Here is a 26,701-nt window from a genome sequence, read left to right on the forward strand (position 1 = left end):
ATTTAGTTATATTTAAAAAATATTATTTAAAAAAAAAAAAAGCTATGGACACCTGCTTTTAACATTGTGCCAAAATGCTTCCTGCTACACTAAACCACAGAGTTTGTGTCCCCAGTAAGATAAACAGTATCAAGGGGAAAAATTTACAGAATTACTTCAAGGTACCAGTGGAACTGTAAAAATATGATCTTGAACCAAGACAAAACTTGTAAAAATACACAGATAAACAAAGAGGCAATAGGTATTCTTAAAACCACTTCATATATTTGTATTTTAAAATAAAGATTAAATTTTAATTCAATTTCTTTCCTAGAATGGAATTTCTTGCGTATAGATAGGTTTGGCTTCAAATATATTGTCATCTGTTAGTTAATGCAAGTATCGGTTTATACAACCTGTGTTTCACATTATCATCTTTGTTCTGCTCCCGCTGTGCCTTGTGGCTAAATAGGTTTTCTGCAAGTCAGTGGCAACAGATGTGCTCAGTCTGCAGACAGCAAAAGAAGTGACTTCTGTAACAATTATAATCACACTGTTCACAAACTGGCCCATGTCTGTGATAAACCCAGTTCTTTATTACGTCCATCACATCTTCTCATTAAAAAAAAAAAAAATCCAACTATAAAAGTAAGACCAAATTGATAACTCTGAACTCTCAACGTTTGACAGCCTTGGTGTTAAGGGTGACAAAATCTGTTTCCTGCATTTAATGCACTGAGTCTACGGTATACGCTGTGACTGACCTGTATGAGCACCCCCTTCACTTTTTGTAACATAAACCAAAATCAGAATCCCCGCCTCAAGGAGCTTACAATGGCAATTATTTCACATGCCTGAATCTTTAAAGTTATTTCAGTTGCTGAGCCAAGCAGCCAAACACTCGCAAGCCAGATTTACAATCGCCTCTGCAGCCTTAATTCCACTTTCCTAATGTCTATTTTGTGCACTCAAAGAGGTCCTTTAGGAAAACTGGTAATGAGATCAGCGAGCGTATAACTAAAACCTGCACCACGATGCACATACACAATGGGGCAGGATCAAGCTTACACAAATGCTGTAAAGCTTGGGCATCCCAGCACCCTGATACCTCACTCTGCAGCCCATCTGCTAATTAATGGTTTTGCATGTGCTGAACAACCTCGGCACTTCTTTTTTGGCCCCAAAAGGAAGGCAAATCTCACCGCATGAAATGCTGCAAAAGTTATTATACACAAAATGGTGACACAGCTTCCCCCTCCTGATGGGCAGCAAGTTCTGACTATTCAGCTGCCCCAAAGGGGCTGGGTGTTCTCACCAGAACGGTGTCCTTTACGGCAAACAGCAAAGATGATCGGGTTTCTTGCATTACCAAAAAAAAAAAAAAAAAAAAAAAAAAAAAATTGCCAGAGTTTTTTTATAGGGTAAGGTGTTAGGCAACCCTTACCACAGGGTCACCGCTGGCCCCCTCTGTAATTACAAGTGGACCCATAAACTAACATAGTCAGTGAGGCGGCATCACAGCAATTAGCATATTTCAAAGACAGAAAAATGCTTTTATGTTTAAGCACTGTAGAGCACAGCCTTTTGCCAGTAAAACAGAGCGTATGTCTTAATTTAAAAGTTTGCTCAGCATGTTTTGTGCTACTTCCTGTGTCTTAAGGATCTGTCCAAATTACCAAAACAAGTGGGGGGAAAATGACACTTTGCTTATGAACAGCAAAACCAGGGTGAAATGGAAGTTCTTGTCCTTATGCATCCTATTCTGCAATCGCAGGGGGAATGGTTATTTCAACAGTAACTCACAGAGAAGTGGTAACAACAACAAACTTCCCAGTAATTAACAGGACCTCTCCACAGAAAGGCTGTTTAACGTCTGTATCGTGAGGAAAAGAAAGCACAGAATCTTGTTTCAGAACTTAGCAGTTATTACCAAGTAAAAGGTTTCTGATTTAACTGCAGAATAATACATTTTCTAACTTTTCATAAGCTTCTCAGCTTTTCTGCTGGCTTCAGAGGCTAAATAACCTAAAACTGGGACAAACAAGCCTCAGTTGTCAAACTGATTTGACAGCCTATTTTTTTACATTTTGCGACTTTGATGGAGAAGCTACTTGTTTTTCTCTTCCTCCTTAATAGTCCTGTGTGAGCTGCAGTCTTCAGAATTTCACTTCTAATCTCTCTCATTTTGAAGTTTTCCAGTTCAGTTCTGACTACCCACTGCCTGTATTTCTATTAAATCTTTCCTACTGTTTATAATAGAGAACAAATTCAGCTGGTATAATTTTAGCTGGCTCTCTAGCGATTCCTCAAATGGAAGACAATATACACTCAATTACTGCATGTGTTAAAAAAAAAAAAAAGTGCACACATGCATGCACATCACATTCACACCCAAGCCCAGAACACTGCCAAAAAAAAAAAAAAAAAAAGATAAAAAAGAGTGTTTTTCCGTTATACAGGTAGCGCATATACAAACCACTTCTCTGTGATATATGCACTTTATGGCCATGAAGATGAAAAACGGCCAAAACTCTGCCCTAAATTAAACAAATTGATTCCCATCTTTACCCCTTTACCAAAATAATTTACTAAGGCTTAAGAAGCAAGCAGACTCAAGGCTGGGATGTCATACAGCCTATATATTAACTCAGTCAGCAATATATCTCCCCATACTCTCCATACTACCTTCTTAAATAGCTCACTATAAAGCCCCAGCCTAATTAAAAACAGCTTTCTCTGCAACAGTGGCCTTGATTTCACTTATTTACACATTAACTGCAGCCTCCATTTGGCCAATCCAGTCTATTCCCTGTACCACGCAGGGCCTTTTATCTGCCCTGGACAGCATTTTCTCCAGCAGATGAAGTAGATGCCGATTGATTTGCTGTCGAGCATGGTAAATTAATAGCAACAAATTGCTGAGGGCCCCATCTCACTGCTTCACCATGCTTCGGCAGTTTTGCTTTATTTGCTCCATGATGGGCAGCAGTCAGGCCTCTTCAAGTCAATTTCTTCTTAACAACCTGCAATACTTTTCAATGGTGAAAATAGAGCCGTTCCTTGTAAGTCAGAAATCAATATCCTATTGCCCTTAGAAAATGCTAAACAAGCAGTATTGGCAATCCACTTGGTACTAGAGGGTATCAGATATAATGCAAATCCATACTGCTTCCCTCCTCATAGTTATTACAGTTTGCTAAAAGGTTCCTAATGCCATTTATCATCATTTACCATCGACTACTGCAGCTATGATTATGATATCCTATCAGCTAGCAGAGCCCTTTCATTTCTATCCAATTAATATTTTAGCAGCACTCAAACGGTTGTTGCCCAAGTCTTGTAATAAAATTTACATGGATTGGACTGAATTATTTTTTTTTACTGTGATCTTAAAAAGTCATTTCATTTATTTTTTAATATCCAGCTTCTGAAAAGACCTGAATTTTCTTTAAAAAATGCTGAAATCCAACATTCTAGCATGTGAATTAGTTCAGAGATGGAGGTCTAACCAAAGAGCGTGACTCAGAATTTACATATTGCCACCTCCAAAAAACACAGTCAAAGTAAAAAGTGAATGCTGTATTCTATTTATGCTTTCCATCAGTCCCATTCACAAATATCTGTTGTCTGTAGCCACATACAGACACTTATTTTAAGTGATAATTACAATTCTGAATTAAAACCTTCAGCAAGCATGTTTGATTACAGCAATTTAAATAAACTGTTTACCATAACATTAAAACAGCCTAATTTCAGAAATTAAACCAAATGACCACCACCACGTAGCAACAGTATGTTAGAAACACAGAGCAGCACATCAACTATTCATTCAGGAACTAATCGGCTGAGCCTCTAAAAAAAAAAAAAAATTAAAAAAGCAACTTAGTAAGAAGTGTGCACCTTCAGACCACACTCAAACATTCATAATTATGCTAATATGGAAATTCTAAACTATAGGGAAGTATATGTTCATACTGTGACCCACAAACCCCCCAACTCAATGCCTTTTTTTTCAGAATGTGTCTGTTTTGAAGCTCTATTGATCCTAGTACAGAATATCAAAAATTAGCTTAGTATTTTAGGCTATAACACCACATGTCACAACATACCCCACACTTGTCTTCAAAAAAAAAATACAAATGACTAATTCTACCAGTCTAATGCTATTTACTCAGTTACCAAAATTTAAATTAATTATGTTCTCAAACATAATTGTTAAAAATTGGCAACATTATGCAGGCTTAATTAAGATTAAATCCAATTTACTAAATGTACTTTAATTGGTACTAATTACATTAGCTTTCCTTTCAGAATGACAAATTCCCCATAGGTTTCACTTTAATAGTCTTCTATCAAAATCAACACAGGATGACTGATGATGAGCATCACACGAAGGGTGGGAAAAGAGATGCTCTTCCCTCCTCTTCCCCCCCCCCCCCCCACCCGCCCCCGACACAGAGGCACACTCACTACTGCTGCTGTCTGCACGTTTATCCTTTTATCAATTTGCTAAGTCACAGAGTCATGACTCCATCACAGCCATCATTTTCTGTTCCAGTGAAAAATTTCTCTAAAAATAAATACTCTGTGGCTGGGAGCAGCCAAGAAGAACAGAAGCTTTAACAGAAAAATACACAAAGGTTTCAAATATCAGGGCCACCAATTACTAGGGTACTTCCAAGGACTCCAGGGAGTCCTGCTCTTGAACCCTTTGAGACGCAAATCTAATAAGTGAATAAGCCTAACCTGATCTTGAGAACTAGGCCCAATTACGCCGAAGGGCAACTTCACCGCATTATTGCCTGCTGTCCATTACAAGGGCATCCAGTGAGTACATCTGGAAAAGAACCTGAGAGGAACCAAGGCTGTCTGCCCAGAAAAACAAATAAAGACAGATATACCTCTGTGCTAAAGTGAAAAAAAGAAAGAAAATATAATAAGTAGGTGGTTTGCAGGGCTGTCTGTATTTCATAATGTGATAAACTGCCCTCAGGATTTTTTATATGATTGAATTTAGAAAGCTGGGGGGGGGGGGGAGAAAAAACAAAATGGTGAATCGCTCAACTTCAGCCGAGTAAAATTCAAAAACGGGCGAGGAAGAGAATGGAATTTAAGGTGGAAGACTAAAAAAGCTTTGTGCACATGGAGCAATCAACACTATCTATACGATATACCAGATTGGACCCTAACACTGGGATCATAAAGCAAGATGGGAAATATTTTGCAGTTGCTGAAGCAAGAGGAGAAAGGGAAGAAAAAAAAAAAAAAAAAAAACACCACACTGTGGCCATAGCAGGGGAGACATGAGAGATACGAAATTGATACCAGATTTAAGAATGATAGCAAACAAGTTTCTTAGCCGCAGCTCATGTGAATCAACATCTGACAAAATATTTAAGTGTTTTGCATGAGAGTACGATACTTAAACTAATAATTTGAACAGGCTGAACAGTAATGGAAAAAAAGGTGTTTAATTAAAACCCACTCCTTTGTAATCCCCACACTTAGTTGTAACTAAGTATTTAATTTCTCCAGAAATTAAATGTCTCTGACGACTCCATCACCATAACTGTACACAATTTCTGAAGTAAAGATGTTAAAAATCAAAAGGACTTTCGCTGTGAGGTTTTTTCCCCCGCTTAAAACAATTTAATTACACATTGCACTTGCAAGATGATTTTGTCCCACAGAATTTTGTGCAGTGTAAGTCTACATAGAACTAACCGCTGTAAAAACAGGGTACCCAGAAATATAAACCAGTCTGACTGCAATGCTTGCTTTCAAACGCCTGTAAGAATTTGCTATGTAGGTGGCCTGTAAGGGCTCTGGTCTTTGTGAACTGTTTCCGTATACTTTACTGATTGGGGTTTTTTTGTTTGGGTTTTGGGGTTTTTTGGGTTGTTTTTGTTGGGTTGGTTAGGTTTTTTTAAATGGGATCTGGAACAATCTGGCTATTCATTTGAGAACAGACTCAACACTTCTGAGAGTCAGTGACCAGTCTTTCCACCAGCACCCACGACCTGAATCAGGTCCAGAGAGTCACCACGTATGTACAATCTGATAAGCTGCAATCACAGCCTTTTCCTCTCAACTGTTTGTTAAATGCACTTGTTGAGTCTTCATGGTACCTGTGAGGAGGACATCTGAATTCCACAGGTCTATGTGTATGTCTGTAAAATAACATGTATGTACAAGCTCCCATTAAGTTTGGAGCTGCGGATGCAAAACGCTTTGAGGCAGGAAATCCCACCATCTTTTTATTTGTAGGTCATCTAGCGCAAACGGCCCTGATCAGTACTGTGGCATGGGGATGCTAATGGAATACAAAATACAATAAATAATAAATAACATGAAAAAACATTTGACTTGTATGTCTGCTGTCAGTAAGATAAAGAAATCCTATTTCCACAACCCAGAGAAGTTCCAAATCCCCAACTTTGCACAGAAACATGTACAAACCAATTTTCAGATGGTCTTCCTTCTCCCATCCAACCATTTCCTTATTTCTGCAGTTTACACTCCCCAGCAACACTGGCAAATTGCTCAACCATTTGGTAAAATGAGTTGTCAGTATTAAACTCCACCGTATAAAAAGTTCCCTCACTGGAAAAGAGGTCAGATGTTTAATTCACTCTCCTCTAGAGAAGGTTAAAAACACACATCACCGAATAAGAAACTCTGATTTACGCCACCATGCTCCATCTGACTAATCTCCTGTTAATCTTGGCCTAAGTGCTAGACTTCAAGGCACAAAACCCAGCATGCTAACATCCTCGCAGAAAGCTTATTTACTTTTTCGTGTTTGAGATGCTAAGACACTGGTTTTGGACAAAGGTCCAAGTAAGCAGCCTGAGGGAAAAAGGAACATGGCTGTGCATCAATTGCTTTCGTAGCTCCGGCTTAAATCAGCCCAGGTTAACCAAAGAGAACAGTCTTTTCCACGCGCAAATACAAATCCCTTGACACCTAATATGCGTTTGTGATGTAGCTATCATCCCAAAAGGTAAACCCTGAATGTTCGAGGTCAGACAGATCTGGAAGATACAACCCACATACCCATCCCTACCATCCCATACAGCCTCCCTGTGCAGTACAGGACAAGTTGCACATGCGGAGATTGCAAGTGGAAAGTCAACCAAATAATGCACAACTGGTAGCCAAGACCGTAACCTATGCAGAGCCCATATACCATACACAAGATGGAAGTTTCAGGGCCAGGTTAAGTACAAAAAAATTTCCAGTGTGCTCAAGCATGCAATTAAAGCAAGTCACACAGAATACACATCTGCTTTAAGACTGATGGGAGATATTACACAGAGAATTCTTACACAGAACAAATTCTCTACCTACCTGTTTATGCATCTCTATATTCAGCCCATAGGACATCTCATAATACTAAAAAAAGAAGAAAATTACTCTATTAGACCTTGCAATTGTGAAAACTATTCCAAAATTTCCTTTGACTCAAGCATCATCTGTACAAAGACATACAGATCTAAAAACATTTATTGGTCTTGAAGAGCTCCTGGAATTTGAAACAGCATTTCACAGCAACTTTTTTTTTTTTTTTTTGCTTTATCTACATGGCTTCATGTCAAATTTACAAAGAACAGACACAAAACAAGGAGAAAAAAAAAAACAGATGACAAAAAAAAAATCACAAAAAGTAATCACAACCAGAGTTAAAAGATCAGAAGCAGAAAAAAAGCCACACAGAAAACGCTCAAGATTTTATTCCTTAGCCCACATAAAAGATGCCAAAAAACCCGCCCAAAGTGCTTGAAGCCAGACACACATATAAATCAGCAATGTCTAACAGACCGGTTATTCAATATTTTAAAATAAAAACACGAAAAAAGTTGCAATTAAATTGCAGGGATGCAAAAAAAACCCAGAAGAGCACGGAAATTCAGAGCCAAAGCAGATACACCAATCTAAGTATGTCTAGTTGTGCCCAAGTGATCTGGGAAACTCAGTTCAGTGTGCAACGTTAGTACCAAACAATCCCCAAGACTTAGGCATATCAGGCGTGAAAACGACAACTGCGAGTCTTAACATTTGCTTGTGCTCTTGGTTAAGAATTTTTCAAGGTTATTTACTCTTTTTGTGAATACAAGAGTGTTACTTGTCACGTACATACGGGAAAGGGCTAATCCTCCATAGATGTACAAGAGAACAGATAGCAAGAGCTCCTCTAAAGTTATCATGATCCATCACACAATTACTTATTTAGAGATGTCTTCCTATGCATGTTATTTAACCAGGCAGATCACAACCACTGAAGAAATTGCTTTCACAGCTGAGATGCCTGACATTCTGAATTTAGCAAAACAATGAACCAGCTGCCCAGGTGCAACAGTTCTTCTAGGAAGCAGGCTTCGGGTTTGTATGTGTACATGTTCAATTTTGGCTTACTCCCATCAGAGAAAAAAATATTCCAAATCGTTTTACAGAGATACGATCATTGCAAAAAGTCAGCAAAAGTGAAAACATCATTCCCAGGTACGCTACTAAAGTTGTACACGGCTTTAAAGGGCTGACAAGTAATCTGCTAGCATTTGGAAGAAATATCCCCAATTGCTTAAAAGGTTAAAAAGCAGGTTTCACACGGAAACTAACTGCTGCAAACAAGTTATAAACCCCTGAACCTAAGGATTTATAATGGGAGCACTGACGCAACCTCAACAACAGCAGCGCTAGTATAATCTTTCTGTTCGCCTCCAGCAATCCGAATGTATTTCGGTCTCAGTATACCAAGCTAATAGACATTTTGAATTTGTTATGCAGCTTGCTTACCATGACATAATGTCGCTGCATCTCTGTCTTCTCACTGGCCAGTTTTTCACATTCTAGCTTTAAACTGTTCAAGACATGAAAAGGAAAAAGCATGGGTACTTCATAACACAAAACTGACATTCTTCCGAGCACAGGTTACTCCTCTTTTCAAGCATTTCTCCAAGACACAAACAGAAATGTGCATTCCAGCTCTTGCTTGAGAGTTCAGGGTGGGGTTTGTACTTTTCCTCTTTCAAGAGGTAACTGTGCAACATCCTCATCTCCTAAGCGAACTGCATACAGTGCACGGGAGAGTATTTTTTCTCTGACAAAAAAAAAAACCAAAACCAACACTGGTTCACAGAAGAAGCACACAGGGGCTCACACCTACAATACTTAGGTTTGAAAAGCCACTTACAGATCCGCGATTCGGGTTTTGGTGTTTTTATTTAGAAGAGTTTTAGAAACACCTCTTGCTTTCACTCAACCCAGAGAGGAATCAAACACGTATCCCCACTTCAAGGAGCAAAAAGTTGCTGGGTTTTTTGTTTTGTTTAGTTTTTTTTTTTTTGTTTGGGGTTTGTGGTGGTTTTGGGGTTGGTTTTTTTTTTTGCTGTTACTAATGACAGAACTGCAAGAAAACTGCAGGTAATTTACGGAACAGGGTGGTAAACCTGAACACCTCCGCTGTTTTGTTTGTTTGTTTTCAGAAGCCCGCTAAGCAATCCTGCCAGAAGTCACTTGTCACTTTGAGGACACGGCGCTCTTCCACCTAAGGATAATGAAATACCTCGCCGCCTCACTTCCAGGTTATCAGCACTTGACATGTCAATGAAACGCGCGAGGGGGCCGAGCCGAGACAAGATGCGTGTCCCGAGCGGCATTTTGAAGAAAAGCAGAGGACGAGCCCAGCCAGCCACACATTTTTCCATCCACACCCCCCCCCCCCCCCCAGAGGAAAACCCAAAAAAACTCAAACCGGAGCGTGGGGAAAACAAGAAAATCCGCTCGCACCCTTCGGCTCGGGGCCCCCAAGAAAGCCCCCCGCCCCGAGGGCCGGCACCGGCGGCGGGATGCGGAGGAGCGCCCGGCGGCGGTGGGTCCGCCCCGCGCCCAGGCTCCGCCGGGGGGTCCCCGCCGTCCCCCCGTCCCCCCCGGCTGCGGCGGCGGAAAGCGGCGAGAGGCGAGCCCGCGCGGGGCTCGGGCAAAGTAGGCAGCGTTACCTGTGGTACTGAGCCTGCAAAAACTGAAACTCCTCCTTAATCCGATCGCAGGACTCGGAAATGGTGAATTTAAAGGGCTGCGCTGGCTGGTGAGGCGCCTGCAAGCAAGCAACAGCGGGTCTTTCAATCGCCCCCTTTCGCCCGCCCGCCCGCCCGGCCGCCGCCCTCGCACCCGGGCTCCGCGGAGGCGCAGTTCCCCCCCCCCCCCGCCGAACCCCCGCCCGCCCGGGGAGCAGCGGCGGCGCGGTGCCCGAAGCGCCCCGGGCTCGTGCCCCGACGGGGCCGCCGACGGTGCGGAGCCGCCGCGGGGGGAGGCGTCGACCGCTCGGACACCCCCCCCACCCCCCCTCCGCGCCGGCCGTAGCCGCGGGACGCGGGGCGGGCGCCGGGACCGCCGCGCACCGGGACCGCCGCGCACCGGGCGGGGGCAACTCGGAGGAGCCAACCCCGGCCCGGGGGGGCGGCGGCGGCGGCGCGGCGGACAACAATAAGAAAATGGCTACAACTCCGCGGTGCCCGCGCCGGAGCGCTGCCCGCGGGGCCACCGCCGCCACTCACCGGGTGCCGGGTCTGCGGGTACATCTTGCTCAGGTCGCGGATCATTCACGCCGCTCGGGGGGGGCGCTGGCGGCCGGAGCGGCGGGATCAGCGCTGCAGGCGCGGCGGCGGCGACGGCGGGCAGGGACGCCCCGGCCCCGCCGCCCCGGGGCTGGCGGGGCACCGCCGGCAGCAGCGAGGCGCGGCGACGGCGGCGGCGGCGGCGTCCGCGGCGCGCGGGGGCCGCTGCCACATCCCCCGGGGGCGAGTCAGCGGGCGACGCCGACCGGCTCTCCCGAGCGCCGCCGCCGCTGCGCGGGCTCCGGCGGGCGACGAGCCCCGTGCGGCGGCGGGCGATGAAGAGGAAGAGGAGAAGGAGGAGGAGGAGGAGGCGGAGGAGGCGGAGGGCGGGGAAAGCCCCTCCGCCGGCGCCGGTACGCGCTCCGCCAGAGATTCCCCGCCAGCAGTTCTCTCCCCGTCTGCAAACTTTTACTGCTACCGGCGGCTCCCCCGGCACCGAGCGGAGCGGGGCGCGGAGCCGGGCGCCCCGGCGGGGAGGGAGGGCGGGCGGGCGGGCGGGCGGCGCTGCCGCCGCCGCGGAGGTGCGGTGCCCTTTTGTGTGGCGGGTCGGTCCTCGCTCCTACCGGCCGGACCGCATCTCCCCCGCTCGTCCTGCTTGGCCGCTCTTTTTCTCGTTCTTTTCGGTTGTTTTGGGTTGGTGGGGGTTGGTTTTTTTGATTAAAAAAAAAAAAAAAAAAAGAGCGAGAAAGATGCAAAAGAAGATACGGTCCGCGCTGCTTTATTTATGTCTTTTTGGTTTTTTTTTTTCTCTCTCTTTTTTCCCCTCCTCGTCTTTCCAAACTCCGGGAAGTGGCGGCGGCAGCAGCAGCGGCGGCGCCGCGCGGAGCGGAGCTCCGTCCCCGGCTCGGCTCGGCCCGGCCCGACCCGGCCCAGCCCAGCCCAGCCCTGCCCGGCCCGCCGCCGCTCCGCGCCGCTCCCACAGCACGCTCTGGCGAGGTGACTCCTTTGACCAAATTTAGCAGCGGCTCGTCATTAACATGCTGATACATATTCACAACAGCCGGAAGGCCGCCTCCCGCGGGGCACCCTGGGAGTCGCAGTCCGCCCGGCGCCCACTCTCCCCCACCCTGCCTGCACGCCGCCGCACCGCGGACTCATCTTCCCGTCGGGCACAGCGGCGCCGCCCGCACCCCCCCCTCCCGCGCGCCGCTCCGCCCATGAAGGGCGTCGCCGCCGACCAATCGGCGGCGGCCGCACATTAATCGCCGTTCTGTATTAATGCCCATCATTTCGCCGCTGACAAATGGGCATACGGGCCCGAGGAGGGAGGCAGCAGGTGGGGCGGCCCCGGGCTCAGGCCCCACGTGGGGGCCTGACGCCTCGCGGGCCCGCAGCCAATCAGGCGGCTCCCCCCGCCTCTCCGCTCCTGTTTGCCCGCCGCCCGAGGTGGAGCCTCGAGATCGCTGCCGTTCCGCGGCGCCGGCGTTCGAACAGGGGAAACATTTGTTCAGCCGTCAATCAAAGTAACGTGGGCCGGTGTCGGCTGCCGCCGCCGCCGCCGCCGCTCCCGCCGCCTCCTCCGCGCGGGGCGGTGGCGCGGCGGGAGAGGGGGGGCGGCGGCGGGGGCGCCCGCCTCCCGCCCCGCCCGCGGCCACCGCCGCCCGCCCCGCCGGGGACGCGTGCTAATTGGGGGGCAGCGTCTCCTTAAAGAGACAGGCGCGGCATGCCGCCCTCCCCGCGGGACGGCGGCGGGCGGGACGCCGGCTCCGGGCTCGCGTTTCCCCGGACCGTCGTGGGTCCCGTCGGGGGCGGGGAGGGAAGGGGGAAGCGAAGCTGCCCCCGCGTCGCCCTCCCGCCAGGGACGGGCGATCCCCGGGAGCGGCTGGCGGGGGCGGGCGCGCTCCTGCCCTCGCTTCGCCTCGCCTCGCCTCCCCAGGCCGCCCGGTGCCGGGGCAGGCCTCCCTTCGCAGCGGCCCGGGAGGCGCGGCGGCCGGGGCGGGTGCCGGCGGGGCAGCCCCCGGCCGTTGGAACTCCTTCGCCGCGCCCGCCGCCGCCGGGCCCCGCGGCCCGTGCCGTGTTCATGGTCGCTGACTGCGGCGTGATTGCAGGCTTTTTTGGTTGTTGTTCTCCACCCCCCCCACCCCCCTTTTCTGCTGGCTTTACTCAGGGGGGGTCGATCTTCACCCTGGGGAGGGGCCGCCGTGACAGGGAGCGAGGCCGAAAGACCTGAACCCCCTGAAACGACGTGCGGGGCAGGGTGGGAGCGGGCGTCTTCTCGGGCGGCCGGGGTCCCGCTCTCTGAGGGTGCACTGGGCGCGCCTGGGGACCGGCGGCGGAGGGGGAGGCCGCGGCAGCTCCGCCCGGCCGCCCGCCCCTCGGCAGCAGCTGCGGCCTGCAGGCGGTGGAGCAGGCTCCGGGAAGAGTCTTCCCCGTCTTGCCCGCTCTGCTGCCGCTGGCGGGCTGTAACGCCAAGGCCGGATTTCCCCCTAAAACCCAATCCTGCACCTAGTGGTGCTGTGTCCCAGAAGGACCCCAGAACGGTTGTTTCTGCCGGGCCTCCCCGCAGACAATGCCATGCGGCGATGCGCACGTGAAGGATAGGCTCAGACTGTTTTTGGGGTTTTTTTGGGTGGGTTTTTTTGGTTTTGTGGCTGCGCCTGTCATGCTCTGATGTGCCTTCCAGCAGTTTGTATTCCTGATGAGTTGCAGTTTAAACCTGCATGCAAAACAGATGCAGTTTAGTCACGTCATTTTTGATGCCTGTATCCCAAACCTATAGTTTCAAAACTTGCACTCGGCAGTTAGTGCCCTAACAATGGTAGCTAAATTACATATACTTAGATTTTTGGTCATGTGTTCTCTTTTACTGCCCACAGATCTCTGGCCAAGGCCTGCAGTCGCTGGGCACCTCGAGGCCCTGATGGGACGTGCCACCCAGGTTTTGCCTTGCCGACGTGACCTCCGAGGACTGGTCCAGTAGTCAGGAGCTCAGGAGTCTGAAGCAGAGTGGTGCCGACAAAGGTAGTCATGGCATCCATCTTCCACCACTGCCTAGGGCTCGGAGCTGCAGGAGGCACGGGATGGGAATTCCTGCTCTTTCTGAAGTAGAGTTTGTAACCACAATCTGCTTCCTCCATGGTGAGTGCTGTAACTGCTATCACCTGGAGCATTTTTTGGCAACTGATTCTGAATCCTTTTGAAGCAATCTTTTGCCTAAAGTGGCAAGCGGTCCGCTGGGAAATGGACGAAAAGATGTCCCTCTCACCTTCTGTTTCTATACCACCAAAAACGTCTACATGTTAGGTATTGCAATACTCAGCCTTCAGCCGACTTGCATATTTCTTTTCTGCTGGAATTTTCGTATTTACCAGGTTCATAATCAGTGGTCTGGTGGAATTTAGACCTCTAAATATTGTTTAAAGATTTGAAGATAAAACACCTGCCTAATTACAAAAACACTGCTTCTCATGTGTCTAAATCTTCCAGCACCAAAAATGGTTTTAAAAGATTAGTCATGAGTATCCTTCACTAGGCGGCAGAGTGCTTCCAACTCCTCTGAAATAGAGGACATTCACCGTGTGCCAGGGTCAAGTCTTGACATTCAGACGTATGGCTGTCAAATCTGCAAATGCTTAAATGCCTGTCACCCAAGTGCTTGAAAGCTGTGCAAGAAGAGAACAGAACAACTCACTCTGCAGAGCCACAGGCATCATCTCTGGAAACATGATGGGTGAGCTCAGCAGATTTTACCATCAAATCTGCAACCTGGAGAAGGACGAGTCCAGTTGTAAAATAAACAGTATATCTGAAGAAGTTGAATTCCAAAAATAATAGTAGGATATGTTGTTCCTTGTCACCCTGCATGAGTTTGGCGTGAGGTACAGAGCTCCAAATGGAAAGGTATTCAACACCTTAGAAGGCAAACGTACAGCTTTTTGGCCAAAGCAGTCCCTCTTGTTCTTTTGGAGGGCAATTTACCAGTGGTGTTCATCGAAGCTTCTGTACTGTTCACCCTTGCTTGCCCATCAGTCTTCAGTGAGTTTGTGTGGCTAGAAGTAGGGCAGAGTTTAGTTTGCTAAGCTTTAGCAAGATGTATATGTTTATATACTTAACTCTTAATGTAACTCATCACTGTGTATTTTTGCACAGTTTTGCAGCATTCTGGCAAGATCCGTGAAAGCCAGAAGTTTAAGAGAAAATGCACTATAACTTGCCGCTTTTAAATTATGTGAATTAAGATCAGAATGTCAGTGTCATTGTTTTCTTATCTTGTGTCACTTCTGACACAGCCTTGATGGGTCTTTAAATACAGGCTGTTTTGTATTTAAAGTTCCTTGTTTTTTCCTTCTTTTATGAAAAATCTTTTATGGTAGGTTATAGAACCTGTACTATTCTCTAGCATGTGGATAAGGTAGTTTTTAAATGTTTTACACATCTTGCTTAAGATTTCTCATAAGTGAATCCACTGCAAGAAATACGTAGGCAGTTTTATATGCACAGTAAGTGTGCTGAGTTTTGACTGGTGTAGAAGAACCCTTAGAAAATATCACAGAGGAGCCAGGGCCTGCAAAACATCCCATCTATTCTTTTACTCCTGTTGCCAAGAAAAGCAACTTGTTATTTCAGTCCTGTTAATTCAGAACTAGTCTGCTTTTGAGTACATTTGAAGTTTAAGGTCTAAAATGAACAGAACAGTGCATGCTTATATATTTATTGTACAGGATAGGTGAAAAAGAAACTGTGTTTTCCAGCTAAGATTTTCTAACCCACTTTCAGAGTCTGTGCCAGAGGACCTTTTATAAAGGGTCCAATCCTGAGGCCATTTTGTATGTAACCCTACAGATTTCCTATCTGGAATGACTGTAACTGAAGACCAAGAGAGTTGTGCCTAGCACTGCAACTTATTATGGTTTATTTTGGGGCCAAGTTACTAGGTCACCATGCTTTGTCAACTGTGTACTTGCGTGCACACGCACACAAAAATAAAGGTGTTAAACTGATAAACGGTTCAAAATGCCTCAGTAATCTTGCATCAGTACACATATGTAAGTGCACTATGTAACAAGTGCTCTTCTTACCTTTCAAAAAGATAAACTCAGTGAATTTTTTCAGTTGAATTGGCACCAAGTTCTTTCTGCTTAAGACTTTTAATTATGTTGTTAAGCCAGTTTTTACTGGTAGGAGAATGTAACAGCATGACACATGGTTTATGTTCTTGTGCTTTATAAGTGCTATGAAGTGACCCTGTCTCAGTGTGTTTTTAAAACACTCCCTACCTACAACTTTCTAAATTAGTCATTAGTGACCTTAGGAATATGTTGTAGCTAGTAAGCACATTAAGAGAATTTATGACACTATGTACAAGATAATGGTTTATATGGAGCTCTCTCACAAAACAAGAGTTTTGTGTGTTCCAAACTATTTTCCAGTGAAGTCTTTACATTCTTTAATGTTGCCAAAGTCCCATTTTATTTAGTTATTTTCTAGGCATCGGTGTTTTGGATTCATGGTCTTACTTGGTTTATTTCCACTTGATTTATTACATGCAAAATTCTTGCAGTGACACAATTCCTCTTATAAGAAGCTCGCTCGGGATGTGGCAAGAAAACTTCTGTTAAAGTCCACAGAAGTTTTTTTTTCTGCAGGAAGGGTAACAGTTTAGGGCCTGTCATGTACTGGAGGCTGGATTTTTAAACTTACGCAGTGCAGAATGGCTTAGGCAGGTATTTGAAATTAAAGTAATTTTTCCTAGACAATGCTCCCTTTCTTATTGAAATCTATGAACTAGCAGAAAGGAATATTTCTTTCTATGGCAAAACCATGACAAATTCTTCAGGAAGAAAACACAAGTCCCTCGGAGAAGTCTCGTAAAGTCTTATGCCATCATTAAGTTGCATTTATGCCTTTTTATCATGTTTGAGATGAGTGCTACCTAGTCACCCTTCACTTTCTGCAAGGGAGTGGCTTGGTCTTGAGGCCCACCTGCAACATTCTCTACATGGATGCAGCCATAAGGCTGTTTATCCCACATCTTGTGGCAATGCCCTAGCTTGCAATAAACACAGAATGAGTGCAGTACAGCTTGAATTGACAAAGCCGGACCTGAACAAACCATTTTTACACAATTACAACCTATAGGCACTTTGCAGCTAGATAACAAGTTATACCTCTGATGAGAATATAATATTTCTTAGTGCACTTTATTTGTAAGGAACCATGTTAAACTCAGTAACTTGAAGTTCACCAGTTTATTTGCAGCATTGGATCCAGAGCTTTCTTAGCTTCCAAAAAATTAATAGATGGCTTCACAAGAAAATGTATGGGCTCATCTAAGTTCTGATATAACAAGGAAGAAGTCACCCGCTCACACAACACAGACTCTCTTGCGTTTACCCCCAGTGTAAGAAGAACAAGGATTTCCCTCTCAGGAGCAATGGCTGTATGGAAACACACAGCTTACCATTTCACCCGCTTTCAACTTCTCTAACCAGGTTTCAGTGCTTACTGCAATGTTAGGAGTCTGCTGGCAATATTAGAAGATAAGGAGAATGGATTTAGCATGCCTTCTTGCTACCCAGGATGCAGTCCATGCCCCTGAAGGTAAAGAAAGTTCTCCCAGCCCTTGCAACACCATTAATGAAAGTCACTATTTAGCCTCTGGCACATATTAATTACTAAATATATCCAATTCTTTGAGTTAAGTCTTTGACTCAAGATTTCTTAGGTGCAATAAATACTATTCCACATTTTTCAAAACTTTAGCTTTTCAAAAGGAAATATTAAGTTGAAAAGGGGGTTTAAGTCATGTAATTTTGATAAAAGAGAAAGTATCACTGTTTGGAAATTAACATTGTCAAATGATTTATATTTTGTCATGCAAGAAAGCTATAAAAACCAATTTAATTTTGCAAGTTCAAAGTGCATTAAGTAGGATGAGGAAAGCTGTACTGAAGGGTTAGAGGCCAAAAGAAAGAAAAATAATTTAAACTGAGTGTAATATACCTTTAATGTTCTTTATACTGACCATATTAATGTTTCTGTACATTGGCAAAAGTGAGTAAACTGAGCAGCACAAAAATATTAACTAGGGCAAAAACTCAAAAAATATTTTTAATTTATTTTCAGAGTGTAAATAAGATTTCAAACTTCTCTTTTTTGCATCATATACTGCAAATTTCCTGGTTGCTCCGAAAGGGTAAAGGCACCATTTCTCTTTTAATCTTCAATTATGTGTTGAAGCTGACTTGCATGCTATCATTGTACTGCAGACTCAGCAAGCACAGAGAACCAGAAGTTTAGATACTGTGTATTGTGAAACAGCTTTATTTTCTTTACACCTTTCTTAGGAGCAACACTTATGAGTAAGATGTATACACCTCTTTTAGTAGCTATGGAATTACTATGTAAGAAGATTAAGGTGTTTAGCAGAGACTGATTTCAACAAATAGCTGCTGTATATATATTTATTCTTCTAAAACAATGGAAAACTCTAATTTGACGGCAGTGTGTTTTCATCTGATGAACAATCAGGGTTTTTATCTAAATACACTTTTCCTTCCTAAGGAATGGGAAGAATAATTCCTCTACAGTTATTATTCACAATAGAAATAGTTGAGACGATGTGCTTCAAGTAAATTTGTTAGTTGCAATGTAAACTTCCTGCTGTCTTACAGGAGTCTGGGCAGTTTTGAACTTTTACTGTATTCCAGCATTGAAACTTTTAAATGGTAAATGGATTTTGAGAACCGCTGAATGCATTCTGCTTCTGGTTTTGTGTTTAATGGATTAACGTACAGTGACCCTATATATGGACATGGACATATCCATGGAGTCAGCAATCCTTTCTTCAGAAAATGGTCAACATTAGGCTTTTGTGGATTCTATGCATATTTTGGGATGATGTGAAAAATACTGCCAACTCACCAGATTATGTCAAAGCAGCATGTGAAGTTACCTTCCTTTTATCCCTGTTCACCTGTGTCTGGAGAGCTGAGAGTTCATGCTCTCCTAGCATGAATTACATCATCAAGTCGCAGCCTTGCCTTTCTTGCCCTTGACACATTTTTGTTTCCTGCCCCCATTACCAGAGAGGAGCCCAGTGGGGAGTCCAGAGTATCTTCCATGGGATGGAGAGCTGCCATCAGTCTCCTGGCATGGAGCAAAATGGATTCTGGAAGTGGTGAGAATGTGTCCTGTGTTCTAGGTACGATTTATATTAGGAGTCACAGTCTGGTCTCAGTGAAAACTGAGCGTAAAGAAATACAGTGTCACTGGGTGCTGGCGAATGGACCCTCACAATCCACTGTTAAAGAAAGTAAAGGGGAAATGATTGTTATATGAAGGACTGTTTCTATCTGTGTAAATGGGTGTACATGCAGTGATTCTTACTCCAGGTACTCCAGGTATCAGCCAGTCCTTTAACCCACACCTGTCTCAAAGGTAAACAGTGATGTTTTTTTCCTGGTAACTAATCCTTTTGATGAGGCAATCTCACGAACCTCTGTAAAATTTACTTAAGAAAACAGCGAATGGGGATTTACTCCCTAATTTCTTGTAGCTCAAGTGAATTCATCGGGTTTAATGACACTGCTTTGGATGAACACTGCTATAAAAGAGAGAAAAGATACAACCCACAGGGTCAAACTGATTTGGAAACAAACTTTAGGGGCAATCAAATCACTTATTTTCTGAACAACCTGCAAGATATTTGAGTTGAACTTGATGTGAGCTGGCTGAAAACAAAACAGGGAGTAATTTACTAAACAGGCTTTGTTTTTTCTTTTTTTTTTTTTTTTTTTTTCTCACTACTTCTAAGTATTGAAACAGTGCCTGCCATAACAGAGTCTGTATCAGAAAAAGGAGGGATATAGTAAAGCTGAAGATAGCAAATGAATATACCCTCTCTAACAACAGTGAGTCACTTCCTGCAATCAAAATCATGCTAGCATGTGGCCTGTTCAAATAAAAATTACTGGACCAGAGCCAAACACGAAAAAGTAATTGATAATGTGTTTTTTCAGAACCCACCCATCCATCAAATGTGTCACTCCTCCATAATACTTTATTGCCCCTTCTGAAGAAAGATCTTTAAAATTCATTGTGTGCACTTAAAAACAAAGTGTCCTTGTCCTCGTTTATAATGATTCTCTTTTAGTTTGGGTCTGTTTTGTTATTTAATTACATTCTCTTCTATCGTGCATTTTTGTACAGATAGTTGCTGGAAATTTCTGCTGCTCTTAAACAAAGAATCTTTTGTGCTGTATCAGCTTGCATTTTCCTTGGATTGCGTTGTGCTGGTGTCTTTTCACTGACTTCAGCACTGGAGTATTGTAGTCATAGCTTCACTAAGTAGACTGTAACAAACAGATTCATTGGCCCTTTCTTTGTGCTGCATCTTATTAGCCGATCTGTGGGAAATGCTCTTTGCATTGTTAAGGCATATGTGCTAATACAAACAATAAAATAACCTTAACTGGAGGAAGCTTTGAGACTTCTAATACAGTAACCTAGCAGAAACCGGAGTTTATAAAAGCTTTCTACCTACCAAATTTCATGGATATTTTTGTTAAAATGTGCTGTACCTCTTTTCTACACCAACCTTTTACTATTGCCTTTACCAAACATATTATGAATAATGCTCTGTAATTTCTTAATACGAGATAGCAAGGGAGAGATAACTACTAGATTCATTCAATTGAATTGATATATTTCTTTTTCCCCACAGTTAAAGAACAACAATGAACACAATTGTAGGAAGATTATTACTCTGAGTTGGAGGGCAGTGTTCACAAACCTATTGTACCAGTTTTATAGGGGCTGCTAATGATAACCCTAGAATTACAGACTGCAATCTAGTTAAGAGGTCACGTACTGTGGTGCTAATTAGTTCATAAAGAAGTGCTTTGGTTTCTAATGTTTAGACTGATTTTTCATATTATAAAGCGTTAGAGCTCACAACTTGTGTACTGAGAAGGATGTACGTACTTATGACGATGCAAGAGTAACAGCATCTTGAGCAGGCAGAGATGAGGATGGATGTGCAGTTCTGGTAATGGAGAAGAACTAGGGACATGCTTGAATAAAGAGAGTCCCTCCCCACCCCTCTGAAATGAGATGTGCATGGTCTCTGGATCTGCGAGGGAGGAGTTTGTACTCACAACACTGTCTCTTAACACATCCTTTCACTTTAGGGAATTCTTTAGCTATAAATTTACACTGAGTATGTTTCTAAATAAAAAAGAAGTGCATCACCTACTCCCCTCCCTGGAATTAAAGGCCAAAAAAAAAAAAAAAAAAAGAATTTTACAGCTCCTCTACCTTGGACTGATTAGCTTAAATGTGATAACCTCAGCCCAGAGTCTGATTTGTCAAACAGAGTGTCTAGATCTTTGAATCAGATATCAAATCAAAGTAGGGAGCAAATAAATGGGTGTTAGAAGTGTGTTACCAGCTCCGCCACTCAACACCTGGCTTTGGACAATTTATTTTCAGTTTTGTTAAGGAAGTGTGATAAGACTCACTGTAATTAATATTTGTACAGAGCTGTGGAATTTGTAAATTATTTATTATATTTCAGGAAGAGGCTCCAAGGTTAGTCCATGTAAATCCAAGAACCCCTGCAAAGACATGCAATTCATGTGTCCCTTGGCTTTTACAGAATTGCAGGGCTTGCTTTGACGTCAACACTTGTTCTAGTCTCACCCTAGCTACAAAACTGGCAGTCTCTCAGAAGCAGCCCAAAGACTCTCTGATCTAGTAGTTGTAACTGAGTCAATAAAATGCTTTAAGCATTTGCTTAACTTTGAGCCCAGAAGTTGTGCTATTAATTCAGTGGAGCTAGTGACTAGATTAAAATTAAGCTTATGCCTAAATGCCTTGCTGGACTTCTACCAGATTGTTAGGTGTACAATTTAGGTATGTTTCTTAAACTTGCTGAGATCAAATCTCCTGATTTAAGTATTTATGGTTCAGCTGAAAGTGGTGGTGGACTTAGATTTCTATGAAAGTCAGTTTGGGGCAAGAGATCTCTATTCACAGGTACTTTTACTTATCTAAACATTGACTAATTTCTGTTTAGTTATCTCAACTTTCCAAATGCTACTGTGTATGACTCATACTCTTGTAGCTCACATTTAGTAATTTTAATTCTCTCAACACAAGGCTAAAACCTATAGTGCTGTAAACCATCATGCCTCAGGCAACTGCAATAAGGCTACTGCAGTTTACGTTGTTTGAAGATCTGGTTCCTGCTCGATACTACTTTTGATGTCAGTGTTACCATTTGTAGTACAGTCTGTAAGTAATGCATGTAGAAATATACATTGCGTCTTCAATTTATGGAGAAGTCTCAATTAATAGCAAGGACCCTATTACAGACAATAGGCACTACTGAACAGTGCATATTGCCTTGCAGTATCAGGCTTGTAATCTGTATTTTAAAGCTGAAAAATAAGGCTTTTACTTTAAAGTAAGTATTTGGGGGCCTATCTCCATGAAAACAAATCTCTGCATAGCCATAAGATTCCAAGGTGTAATTTAAAACAATATAAGGTAATAAGTAGCAAGAAGTGGATTTTTAGGTAAAAACAGTCCTCTGGTGTTTTACTCAGCACCATTCCAAGCAGTGGTCTGAAATTTACTATCACAGGTCAATATTCAAAAGATGAGTGATTCATTTGCACTATGGGTTGCTTGGTTTCCTATTGAATAGGTAAAGATGTAGATGACAGAATGTCTGTGATACAGGATTATTTGTACTGGAAAGGTGCTGCTTCTTTTAATCACCACATTAAAATATTGATCACTCAGTATGCTGTAAGCAATTTCTACTTCTTTCTGATTAGCTTATGGGTATATGTTATTTACATTTGATATGACAATTTAGTTTTTAAGAAATGTGCAATATGGCAGCAATGAATAAAAATTTGTTTCAGTCTTTTGGGATAAAGGGGTTTATTATTATCTTAAACAATAGAACGTCAGTTAAAAACAGAATAGATTTTTTCCCAATAGTAATCTCATTTGAATGTTTTGATTTATCAAAGCATTTCATGTTTGCTTAAAAAACACATTTTCTGCTCCCTGGAGAAGTCCATAATGCACTCAGTAAAGACTGAGCATCAGAAAAAAATGTACTGAAATGACAGAGTAAAATTCAGGAAAAACTGTCCTGGTTTTGCTTTGGTAGATATGCATGTTGTTGAACATTAGTGATACACATTTTATGCATAAGTTACACATTTTCTTTTGTGGTCATCTGAATATTGTACTTTCTTTTATTCGAAGTATAGCACTTATACTCTCTCATTCAAAGATACTACTGCTATGTACTGCTATGCTATGTAATATTAAAATCTTAGATGTTTCAACTGAAGAAAAGAAGTACAACTTTGGAGAACTGTAATTCTTTTCACAAGTGAAACTACCTGAGAATTTACTAAACTGGAGTTACAGCATTTGATAAAATCCAGATAGTTTATGTATGACTTAAGCTTTGCCTGACTGGAAAATGGCATTGTTCATTAATGAATAGCAAATCTACACAACAGCTTAGGACAGGAATTGAAGAATTCTCTACTTATATGAAATTACAGAGGGAATTTAGAGAGCTAAAATGCAATTATTAGAATTGGAACATGGCCAAGATCCTTGGGTTAACTTCCCTGTTCTTATTAGAAGCTATATATTAGATCCCATTTCTTGTCTGCCTCTGCTGTACATTTGCTGTATTTTTTTCAGAAAATTCTGAAATGTTTTTTATTTTCTCTTTTCATTTAAAGAGATTGCCAGTTTCAGTGGCTGGCCATAAATATTTAAAAACATGTAGGAGTGCTTGGTCTTTAGCAGTTAAGCAACCTGTATTTAAACAGTGGTGCCAGTTTAAAAACAGTGTCACTGAGAAGGTTCCAGGGCTCTAGCAGACAGGCTGAAATGAACAGATATGGTCAAGACTTCAGTAGTTTTATATTGCTGGTAAAAACATAGCATGAAGTCCTTAGCCTGTCAGGTCCTCAGTAAAAATCTCACTGACCTTGGTGAAGGGAGGATTTCAGCATGACACTGTCAGTACTTACAATTTTAGCACCAGTCTTGCAGTACTTGCTATTTTTATTATATTCTCAGCTCTGAGTCTTGTTTGTCATGAACCTTTGAACTTAATTTTTGTTCAACTTCATTGTGCTAGGGCCAAATCTACCAAATAATGTTGACCCCAGATTCAACTAAAAGGTTTGGTGCCCTGTGAAGACGTATTTGTGGATCTTGATTTTAAACAACCACACCTTGTATCTTGCTCCCCTGTTAGCCTCTGAGTCCACAGTTGCAATTAACTGAGCAATTGCCCAGCTAAAGCAGGAGGTGGCTGAGGTCCCCAGGTCGCTCTGGCCACAGTACACACACTCCCATCTGCTCGTCACTTTGCCCCAGATGCACCAAGCAATACCTCTGTAATGGCAGATCTAGACAACCTGACTGCACTCTCCACCTAAACCTTAAAGTTTCTAAAGTAACTGGAGCTGTAAATTACCAAAAGAACCAATATTTAGGACATTTTGGGCATTTCTCACTAGTTCTTTTTAGACAGCTTTGTTATACTGGCTGTTGTGAACATCATCATGGCCAAAACACATCTCTACTGTAGGCAAAGAAACGGCCATCTTGCCAAGCCAGAACTAGAAATACAAGGGAACATAGTACAAATTCAGCTCTGATAGTGGTTTGGAAGAGTGCTGAACAGTGCCAAGTACAGTTGCACATGGGGGTTGGTGTAAACTCAGGATCTCAGACTCATGCTCCTTTCCTTTAACCCTCTCCACGTGCTGGAGACTAGGGAACAGATCCAGAGCTGTGGATCTGCTAAAATGTCTACGAATTTTTTATGGATAAACTTTGATTGTCTAGTTGCAGAGAAAAAGTTTGCACACAACTTCTTAAGGAATAAGCTCACAGGGCACATGAAAAGAACCTAAACTGTTCATTTAAACAAAGGCCAAAAAAAATCCTCATTATTTTTAACACGAGTAGGTAACTTTTTGGCCCAAGTCATGATTTTTCAGTGCGCAGCATGCAAAGTATGGAAGATAGTTATCTCCATGAGACTGTTCCTTCTCCCTGAGCAGAAGGTAGAGGTGTTCCAGTGCAAACTGGCTATAATGAATATCATCAGCAGTAAGCACCCCTAAAAAGTTTTCCATCTTAGTACAAACTATATTATGAGATTTGATAGGATCACGAAAAAGTTGGTACAGTATGTCTGGTGTCTGTATGTTTATTGCATCAAACTCTACTTTTGGCACTTCTGGACACTAGGAGATTTTACATCATTACTGCAAGTCCTTTAAAAAATGAAAGTTCCTTTTATCTTGATGCACTATTGTGTAGCCCAGTCTATAGCAGAAGAGCACAAACCTATATAATAATGTGTACCTCTAGCCACTAATGAAAGCCCAGAATATGTACAGGAATCACATTACAAGCTCAGTTCACTAGGCCCAAATTAGATGCTTCCATTTAATCCAGTTATCTGTATATGTATTTTTCCTGCACTAATCACTAGACCACTAAGTCTGAGTGTTTCTGTGATAACTGAGACTATCTCCCTGGAGTGCAATCAGGTTCCTACTATTGATATGCATATCTGAAAGGTCCAGAAGTTTTTAGCTTTCCGGTAGTAAATAGTTTACTTTTAATTGATACACATCTTAGCCATGAGAACACTCAAGGTTTTTTGTTTAAAGAACAGACAAAAATGAAGGACTGAAAACTAAAGAAAAATAGAAGCACAGATTTCTTTATACCTTATTTGAGTGAATGTGTATGGTTCTTTGATCATATCAAAAGAAAACTGTTGATGACATGTGCTGAAAAATAAAACAACGTAACATATGGCTGAAAGCATATTATCATAGTACTTCTGTTTTTACACCAATTCTACCGAATTTTCCCAAAGCACATTTGCTAATATTTTACAAAATATATTGAACTGTTCATATCTTTGCTATTTGCCATTATGACAGCTTTGGAAAGAACTATTTCTTTTAAGTAGTCTGCTGTTGTCATACAATTTTTTAAACTTTGACACTGAACTGCTTGGAAAGTACTAATTACAAACTAACATTTGTAAAACACAATGTATGAGTTTTAAACTCGGTGTATGTCCTATACCATATTCCCAGGAGTGGCTGACTACAAAAGTACAAGATAAATTCAGGCAGAGTGATATTCCTTTCTATGCAATCTTTAGAAAGGTTTATGGGATAAACACCCTATGATGAGCTGGGGAGTTTCACAGTCTGATGCTGGAGGTACTAATTGCTATGGAAGTGAGAAGAAGTAGACTGTTCCCAGTCACTGTGGTTAAGGAAATCTTTAGCTGTTCAAGTTGAAAGACATAGCAGAAATATCCAAACTCTGTATGTGATAGTCTGGTCTATGACTCTTTTAAAAGGCTATAGTTTTTTCATTTTTATAGTGTTCTCCCTTGTCTAAAGATCTTGATAAATAATAATGTGCAGGGTAAAGATCACAAACATACTATATTAACAGGCACTTTTTAGAATCCATCACCACGCTAGCAGAATTTCAAAGACATGTAGCTTTTGAGAACAGGAGCATGTTTAGATGATGACTTCATTTGGCTTTATTGTTGACTTTAAATTAACTTATGTAGTATAAGTCTTTTATACACTTAAGGGGAAGTGCTGATCTAAATAAATTGCACATAATTATGTGCATTTAAATTCTTATTAGCAGTAATATTTATTATTATGAATTATCTTCCAGTAGAAGTACTCTTACTCTTGAATTTCAGAATCAGTCTAAGTTTTTGGCAAGTAAATCCAAGTTTATTTCCTCAGAAGATTTTAAAACATGGATGAGAGTTGTTGTTTCTATTTGCACAGCAGGGAACCAGCAGTAGCCAAATGGAATGACTTGCTTGTGGGAGCACATGGAGCTAATGGCATAGCCTGGAAAAGAAATGAAGCATCCTAAAGATCCATATCCTGCCCTGTGGACTCTGCTGCCTTTCATTGTTATATTTTCCATCTATAGAAACTATTCTTTTTTCTGATTGTTGGGTTAAGTAGTAGTTGGGAGTTATTAAAGAAGCAAGGAGATTAAAAAGAGGGAGAGTTTAAATTTTGCAATGGCTGTGCTTAAAGGCTGTA

The 26,701-nt window shown here is 42.8% G+C and overlaps 1 protein-coding gene across 5 annotated transcripts in view; it reads right to left on the bottom strand.

The window, feature by feature from the left end:
* The window catches only part of LOC126035978 (transducin-like enhancer protein 4), a 100,975-nt gene extending 89,970 nt beyond the window's left edge, over positions 1–11,005 (bottom strand). For 4 of the 5 annotated variants that reach the window (XM_049795161.1, XM_049795160.1, XM_049795159.1 and 1 more), the window contains exons 1-4: positions 10,536–11,002; positions 9,978–10,075; positions 8,776–8,839; positions 7,330–7,374 (exon numbers count right to left, since the gene is read on the bottom strand). In XM_049795161.1, the coding sequence (XP_049651118.1) occupies positions 7,330–7,374; positions 8,776–8,839; positions 9,978–10,075; positions 10,536–10,580 (252 nt within the window). In that variant the 5' untranslated portion in view covers positions 10,581–11,002. Of the gene's footprint in view, positions 1–7,329; positions 7,375–8,775; positions 8,840–9,977; positions 10,076–10,535 lie in introns of all 5 variants that reach the window. The other variant, XM_049795163.1, reaches the window with a different exon arrangement.
* Positions 11,006–26,701: the final 15,696 nt, after the last annotated feature.

The sequence above is a fragment of the Accipiter gentilis genome, chromosome Z (assembly GCF_929443795.1).
Source record: "Accipiter gentilis chromosome Z, bAccGen1.1, whole genome shotgun sequence".
NCBI classification, from domain to species: domain Eukaryota; kingdom Metazoa; phylum Chordata; class Aves; order Accipitriformes; family Accipitridae; genus Astur; species Astur gentilis.